Genomic DNA, 8,713 nt, shown 5'->3' with positions numbered 1-8,713 from the left:
AACATTTCCCAACTCCAAGTTGCTCAGCCTTGTTCTGTGGTAGCAGGGAGAATGAAGCAGTGGCTGTGGACATGAGCTTGTGTGTGTGTATGTGTGCGCGTTCTTGTACATCTATGCTTTCTGTGCATGGGTTTCTGCACATGCTGCACATGTCGTGTTTAGAAATATGTGTACGTCTGCGTGGGCCAATGTGACTGTGTGCCTCCTTCAGCACGTTCCTGCAGAATCTATATACATGATATACGTTATATATATAATGCTGTGGTCCCCTGTCCCAGGGCATGGACAAGTACTGGTCTGTGGCCCATGACGAACAGGGCCCCGCAACAGAGGAGAGCAGCTGGCGAGGGAATGAAGCATCGTCTGTATTTACAGCTGCTCCTGTTCACTCACATCACCACCAGAGATCTTCCTCCTGTCAGGTAAGCTACGGCATTAAATTCTCACAGGATCGTGAACCCTACTATAAACAGTGCGTGTCAGAGATCTAAGTCCCATGTGCTTTTTATGAGAATCTGGTACCTGATGATCTGAGGGTGGAGATGTGATGCACTTGAACCATCCCCAAACCCTCTTCCCACCCTGTATCCACGGGAAAATTGTCTTCCGTGAACCTGGTTCCTGGTGTGACCATCGAAATGCACATTAGAGTGAGTAAGGGTTGTGTGTGACTGTGTGTTGGGAGGTGCTTGGCATGCTAAGTTCTTTCCCTTCTAGGGCTGGGAAATGTCTGATGTCTGGCTCCAGGAGGAAAGGGATTCAGCAGACTGAGACAGAGCCTGGGTCCCACTAGCCTTTGCAGTCCCCTTCTGATTCCCCAGCCCCCACCTCCACCTCCCTCTGGGCCTGGGCCCTGGTCTCACTCGGGTACTCACAGGGTTTTGAGGCCACCGAGGCCACGGAACATGCGCCCGTGCATGGTCTCCAGCTGGTTCCCCGTCAGCATCAGCTCCTGCACGCTGGCCGCTCCGTCAAAGGCGCCCTCTCGCACTTCCTTGATCTTATTGTTACTCAGGTTTCTAGAGGGAAGGGGAAGAGTGGGGGAGAATCAGGAGAGCAGAGGGTCAGTGTGCAGACAGGGAGCTACCAGCTCCGCGGCAGCGGGGACATTCAGGGGCCCTGTACTACAGATGGTTTTGGGGGGAAGTTCAGTCTTGGGCTCTGTGACATTTGGTCTTTAGCCAAATGTGCCCAGGGAATGGGGACCCTCGTCCCACACAGGGGTTGCTGCCTTTCCAAAATGGACTGCATGGTCAAAGAGAGTGGATATAGAAAATTTGGTATACATACACAATGGAACACTATTCAGCCACGAAAATGAATGAAATCCTGTCATTTACGGCAACATGAATGGAAGCAGAGGTCATGATGTTAGGTAAAACAAGCCAGGCACAGAAAGACGACTGTCACATGTTCCTGCTCACACAGGGAGCTCAAAATGTGGCTCTTATGAAGTGAAGAGTAGAGGGATGATTAGCAGAGGCCAGGAAGGGTGACGGGGTGAGGAGACACTGGTTCATGGGTACAAACATACAATCAGACGGAAGCGTAAGGTCTAGTGCTCTGTAACCCAGCAGCATGACTACAGTCGACATATTGTGCATTTCAAAATAGCTAGAAGAGGAGATTCAGTTCTCAACACAAAGAAATAGTAAAGGCTTGAGGTCGTGGGTGTCCTAAATACCCTATTATACCCTGTACATGCATCAAAATATCACACGCACCACATAAATATGGACAATTATTATGTATCAACAACAAAAAAATAGACTGGATGAGATCTGAAGTTTTTTTCTGTGTAATTGTCTTTTCAATGTCCTTGGGGACTGGTAGATTTAAAATAAAGATTCTCAAATTTATTTTCTCTATTTAATAGATATTGTCATTAAGCGGTGATTCTCAAGAAAAATTTAATGTGTGCTCCCCATTCCTTGGAGCAGGGCATGTGTGGAACATTTAGCTCTTCTGATGAGCTGAGAAACTCTAATCTAAGGATAAATGGATGCTTTCTAGTCACTACTTGTTGAATGATACCTATGTACTAGGTACCCTATGAGAGATCTGACAAACATAAACACATGAAACCCTCAAAAGAACAGCCAGATGTTACTACTGTCCCATTTTATGGATGAGAGGACTGAGGTTCGAAGGGATTAAAGAACTTGTCTATAGCCCAAGCTGAGAAAAATGGGATTTTAAGCCAGGTTTTCTGGCACATAAAAAGTGCCCCACTGGCTTAGTGTCCATAGCTCAGTGACTAGGGTGCCAGCCACATACACCAAGGCTGGTGGGTTCGAGCCCGGCCTGGGCCTGCTAAACAATGACAACTGCAACCAAAAAAATAAAAAATAAAAAATAAAAATAGCTGGGTGTTGGTGGGCACCTGTAGTCCCAGCTACTTGGGAGGCTGAGGCAAAAGAATTGCTTAAGCCCAAGAGTTGGAGGTTGCTGTGAGTTGCAACGCCATAGCATTCTACTGAGGGTGACATAGTGAGACTGTTACCAAAAAAAAAAAAAAAAAAGTTCCTTCTTTGATTTTTTTTTTTTTTTTTTTTTGGACAGAGTCTCATTCTGGCCCTCATCATAACCCTGATCTCCTTCCCATCCTGCCAGCTAGTAACTAGAACTGGCATCATAGCTCACAGCAACCTCAAACTCTTGGGCTCAAGCAATCCTCCTGCCTCAGCCTCCCAAGTAGCTGGGACTAGAGGTACCCACTACAACACCTGGTTAGGTTTTCTATTTTCAGTAGAGGCAAGGTTGTGCTCTTGCTTAGGCTGGTTTTGAACTCCTGATCTCAAGCAATCTACCCACCTCTGCCTCCCAGAGTGCTAGGATTATAGGTATGAGCTACCGGCCCTGGCCTGAACCTCTTCTTTTTCCTTTGGTGATGTGGTTATTCCCTCCCTTATATGACTGCTCTGCAGAATTCAAGAGTTGGGATTCTGTGATTTCTTAATGTGAGCTTGGCAGTTCCCAAGCCTTCAGTGTGGCCATTTCTGATTCTGCCCCATGGTCCAAGAGCAGGCCCTTCCCCTCTGCCCAATGCTGACACAATGCCACAGTCCTCACAACAGATCTGAACAGCAGGCAGATCCCAGGGAGCTGTCAGCACTGTGAGTTCCTAGTTTTCTCTGGTTGGTGGGGACAGGGGCTCCCACGGATCACCCGCATTTCTAGGCCTGAAAGGCCTCCCTGGCTGGTGGTTAAACCAAAGGTGATAGTGTTTAAGCAAGCTGAGGGAGAGCCAAACAGCCTGCTCAGGGCCACGTCCAGGGAACTGGCTTCTGCAAACAGGGACGTCATGTGGTGGTGACGGTGGGGGGCAGAGTCTGCTAACTTGTTGGGTACACGGAGGCTGTTAGAATGGGCGGCCTCACAGACATAGAATAGGTACCCCATTTTACTACAGGGGGATGTTGAGGCCAAGGGCCATAGGGCACTGCCGGGGACCACACCAAGTCCCTATTATGAGCTCTGGGCTGACCCATACCAACCTCTAGGGGTGAAGCCTTCCCTGGGGACTGGCTTGGCGCAAGTGACAGAACAAGAGCACTTGCTCCATGCAGGCCACCTTCCATTCCCAAAGAGGCACCAAGCTCTCAAGGGGAGGCAATGCCTGCACTTGGAGTGGAAAAAACGTCATCTGTTCCCTCTCTCTCCCTCGTCATGGCCCTGATCTCCCCTCCTTCCCGTCCTGCCAAGAAAACATGAGTGAACACTGGAGAATCCCTCTCCTGAGGCTCGGGGGAGTCAGGAGACTCCTAAACTGGATTTCCACTCTTTCCTCTCCTGAAACTCAGCCAGTTTTCTTACAAATCCTGGTAGCCTTGGTCTGGTCTTACCCACGACTGAGGGGAATGCTCTGGGGAGACTGCAAATTACCCCCAAATTAGACATGGGAGAGAGATAAAGGTTCTCCCCAGCAGCTATAACTCACCCAAATGCTGGAGGAGAAGGATTCTGCTCCAGAGAGCTGGGCTTCTTGGGGGATTAAAATACAAGGGCCGTGCAATGAAGATGAGTTAGAGTAGCTATGAAGGGGGAGGGTTGCCATTTCCTGACATCTGTTTCTTTAAATGAGCAAAATTAACATCACATTACTGTACAGTTTGTGAATTGGATTTCCCCAGGCTGGGAGAATGGAAAACAGAAGGAGAATAAAAAGAGGGGATAGAATTTTCCAGAAGAGCCGGCTGCTGCTCTCTCTCCATCCATCAAGGCAGCAGCTGGAGGACAGGGAGGCGTGTGGGCGAGTGCTCCAGAAGCAAAACGAGCACATAGGTGTGAGAGCCGTGGCACGTTTTCAGGGCAGTGTCTACCAACAATACCCCGGATTCCAGGAAACCCCCAAACAAGAAGAGCCACCAGAGAGCCTCTCTTCATCTCTGTCTTTGCAGACTTGCCTCAAGGAAAACTGTGGCCTCATGGCTCTGATTCTGAGGATGGGGAAGCCTTATACCTAAGGGGACCAGCCACGAAAACTCCCATCCCAGGCCCAGGGTCAGTGCGGAGGGGTCTCAGCCCTGCTCCCACTGTAAGTGGCCTGTTGTGCCTTTCAGAGCCTCCTCGCACTGTTTCCAAGACAACTTTACAGGCTGGAGGATTCACCTGGTTGCCCCTGGAAAGCCCAGCGTCCACAAAGTAAGCCTTGGCCTCTGCCAGGTCCGTGTCACTTCTGGACTGTAGGCCGGCCTAGTAGCTCTGGCAGTAGGGAAGGAGCCCGGTCCCATATGGAAATGCAGAGGGGAGAGAGCTACATGGATATTTCTGGAAACAGGGGCCACTGAGCCATGACTGGGCATGTGCTCTGGCACACCGTCAGGGTGGGGGGGTCCTGTCTACCCTTTTATGGGCCTCTCCTTACCCCTCCTAGAAATTCTATTTCAAGCTGGGGTTGCAAGCTCGAGTGTCCACAGGGCAGTGACTTAAGGGTGACCAGAAGCAGGTTCAGTGGGGATGAAGATGACCAACAAACGCGTGTCCCAGCCAAAGGGGCAGCTGTTCCTCAGCTCAGTTCTACTGGAGCAGTACTGCTGGGTCATTCCAAAAGATACCAGAAATATGGATTTATTTTTTTCTATGAAAACAAATTTTTTAAAAGTAGACAGCTAACTTTTTAAAAACACCCTTTTTATTATAATAAAGCACCATTATTATTAAACCACAACCAATAAATCCAACTGTATGCACCTAATTTTGGCCAGAGGACTGCCAGTTTTCAGCCTCTGGTTGAGATTTTTCCTTAGCATAAGAACCCATCTGGAAGTTCACTGAGAGAGGCCACCAAGGTGCTCTGAAAGTGACACCATTTGAAACGCTGCATTAAGTTGCCATAGAACTAATAACCCTTTGCAATAACCCAGCACGTGCTTTAGTCTGCATCCCTGAGCGTGTGATACTCATGGGACTCCCTAGGCCAGTGGTTCTCAACCTTCCTAATGATTTGGCCCTTTAATACAGTTCCTGTGGGTCGCGATCCACAGGTTGAGAACTGCTGCCCTAGGCGGACAGGCTCAGCTTCATTATTCCAGTTGGACAGCTAAGTGCACGGAGGTCCAGAAAGGCACCACAGAGTCCGACCACCTGGCTCAGTTCACTCTCCTTTACCCACACACCAAATAAGATCAGATTCAAGAGCAGGTAACTGCAGGGCCCTAGCCCCATGGTCTTTGAAGTAGCTTGGCAGGTGCAGGCCTGGGAGTAGTTGGCTTTAACCTCTTTGCCAAGCAGAAATCCAGAGTGACCCACCACCTCCATGGAAGTCTAGGGGTGGTGATGGGTCCCAGCGCACAAAGATCTTTCCTTTACTTGACATTAAAAGTTGCTATCAAGTAATTTTAAATCACTAGTTGCAGCTGGTGGCCTTTAGGACTGGATTTGCCCCATTATGTCATGTGGTAGGCTGGCTAGTCCTGTATATAGAGAGTTATGAGCACAGGGACACACACACTTACTGCCTTCGGGGGTGTGTGTACGAATCCCAGCTAATCTGCACTGTTGCCTTCCTGGCTCCTGCTTCTGCCACTTGACTTTTGACAAGTTGCTTTACTTTCTATGTTTGAGTGTCCTTATTAATAAAATAAAGCAGAGCCTTTTTGTTGTTCTTGGTGAGGGTTAAATGAATTACTATCAGTGTTAAATGAATCACTGGCACAGAGTGAAGAGCCCCATGCGTATTAGCTGCTAGCTGTTATTATTTTCGTGGCCTTGCATTCAGCCACTTACCACATTTGTGCTACTCCAGGGCTGCTCAAAGTATCTGAGTATGCAATGTCTGTTTTTTAATTTTTTAAATTTTTATTTTTTTCTTTTTATTTTAGATGAGTAAGAGGGTACAAATGATTAGGTAACAATGTTTGCATTTGTTAGGTAAAGTCCTTGTTGTAGTTGTGTCCTGCACCCAGGAGGTGTGCCATGTACCCTTCCATTGTGTCCATTAGGTGTGAGCACACCCACCCCCTCAACTTGAATTGAGTCTTTCTCTTGTGTGGGAGTGTATTAGTTCATCTACTGGCTTCATATTAGTACTGAGTACATTGGACACTTGCTTTTCTACTCTTGTGATAATTTACTAAGAAGAGTGTATTTGAACTCTATCCAGGTTAATGCAAAATATGTAAAGCCCCCAACTTTTTATGGATGAATAGTATTCCACGGTATACATGTACTACACATCATGAAGTCGCAGCCCATTTTAAATACATGACCAGCCATACTTGGTCACTCAACCCAGATCCCCTCTTCTGTCTTCTTTCACCCTCTCTGCCCAGTATCATGTCTTCGGCCTTTATTTCCTCATATTTATTTCTGATCCTTATCAGAACTTACAAGGAAGATGGGTCTCTGTTACATAAGTGATGAATCTAAGGATCAGAAAGGCTGAGGACATTCCCAGGGTCACACAGCTGGGAAGGGCAGAGCTGCATTCAGAATGAACGAGGTCTGTCTACCTGCTTTTCTCCCACATCTGAATTTCCAGCTGCTCTTAAGAAATAGGAATATTTTTGGCAGCCCTTGACCTTTATTCTAGCAAGACAAACACTGGGACGAGCTGAGTGACATCTGCCCTTTTTGATGAGCTCTGGGACCACATTTTGCCACAGTCCCCACTATTCCCTTTTGTTTCTTGGTTGCTGAGGTTGGGAGTTGGGTGCAACTTCTCACGCATTTGTGTTACTGCTTTCCTGGACATACAGAAATAGTTTGGTGTACATGTCCCTATCAAAACTGGGAAGGTAAAGGATAGACCTGAAGTGCTTGAGTTTCATTTAAAATGGGAGAGTTCATATTTTGTCAGGGAAGCAAGACCACCTGATCCTGTTTACCAGGCAAATATGCCCTCGGCCAGTTGACTGGGGCAGGGAGCATGGCCCTGGCCCAGGACAAAGACACTAATGGCGCACCAACATTATTCTCATCATCTTACAACTTGGCCTGAACTCCTTGACAGGGAGAGGGTTAGTATGGTAGGCAGCCCTGGCAGTAGAGAAGCCACTATAAGCAGGTGGGCCCTTTGCCTAAGTCCAGCCTCTGGCCAGATCCAGGGAGCTGAGACTAAAACCGACTTTAAGAAGATGCTGGTGTTTTCACCGTGGTGTGCCTCACTGATATGGAGGCCTTTTGATTCCATCTGACAACTGACACCTTATGAGACCATGCCTCACTGCTGGCCCCTACCTGAGTCCCTTCCATTGCCCCTGCAGTAGACGCTGGATGGGGGCTGGGCGGAGGGGACATGGAATGGGGCCAGGGTGGTGTGGAACGCTTCCTTTGCTAACCCTAAACGGTTCCCTTTTTGTCTGCGACTTGGTGTCCGGCTTCCCCACAGAGGCTGTAGTGGGGCTCAGGAGGATACAGAGGTGGGTTAAAATAGAGGGTGAAGGAGCTGCCAGGGCCCTGGTTCCTCCAGTTTGGAACACACAGGCCAGCCAGACAGCAGAGGCTGCTGCCACGTGCCTACAGTTGACTCACATTTTCCGCAGGTTGGGCAACTTCTTGAAGATCCCAGTGGCCTCTAGAATAGATATCTCATTGTCGTTCAGTCGCCTGTGTGGGAAGCAAGAAGATGAGCTGGTGGGTCAGCTGTGGACAAGCCCTGCTCCTGCCACTGCCCCCTCCACCCTGCCCGTGGCTTCAGCTGAATGGCTGCCCTGACTTCACACTCAGCAAGGGTCCATAGACCATCAAAAACCTCAGTGTCGGGTGGTGCCTGTGGCTCAGTGAGTAGGGTGCTGGCCCCATATACCGAGAGTGGTGGGTTTAAACCCAGCCCCGGCTGAACTGCAACCAAAAAATAGCCAGGCATTGTGGCTGGCACTTGTAGTCCCAGCTATTCGGGAGGCTGAGGCAAGAGAATCACTTAAGCCCAGGAGTTGGAGGTTGCTGAGAGTTGTGACGCCACGGCACTCTACCAAGGGCGATAAAGTGAGACTCTGTCTCTATAAACAAAACAAAACAAACAAACCTCAGTGTCTGCCCCATCAGTGTGACAGGCCCAGCAGGGAGGGGAGGCGGATGTGGGTAGGATGGAAAAAGAAAGAAAATCAGCCTCAGCTTCCTCCTGGAGGAGACCCCTTTGACTAAGACTTTTTGAATATCCCGCATGGGCACGTGTGTTTTCAGCACCCACTCAACTGCCAAGGACCTGCCTTCATTTTGTGGGGGTACCAGTGAGAACTTGAAACCTTCAGGAAGTTTTTCCCCAGGGTCT

At 48.8% G+C, this 8,713-nt stretch overlaps 1 protein-coding gene across 2 annotated transcripts in view; it reads right to left on the bottom strand.

Annotated features, from left to right (window-relative positions):
* SLIT3 (slit guidance ligand 3) overlaps nt 1–8,713 on the bottom strand; it is a 620,424-nt gene that overhangs the window by 81,703 nt on the left and 530,008 nt on the right. For both annotated transcript variants that reach the window (XM_003781960.2, XM_012807261.2), the window contains exons 16-17: nt 7,975–8,049; nt 876–1,019 (exon numbers count right to left, since the gene is read on the bottom strand). In XM_003781960.2, coding sequence (XP_003782008.1) covers nt 876–1,019; nt 7,975–8,049 — 219 coding nt within the window. The remainder of the gene's footprint in view (nt 1–875; nt 1,020–7,974; nt 8,050–8,713) is intronic.

The sequence above is a fragment of the Otolemur garnettii genome, unplaced genomic scaffold, assembly GCF_000181295.1.
Source record: "Otolemur garnettii isolate 467f Iridium unplaced genomic scaffold, OtoGar3 scaffold00003, whole genome shotgun sequence".
NCBI classification, from domain to species: domain Eukaryota; kingdom Metazoa; phylum Chordata; class Mammalia; order Primates; family Galagidae; genus Otolemur; species Otolemur garnettii.
This window is presented reverse-complemented; position numbering and strand designations above follow the sequence as displayed.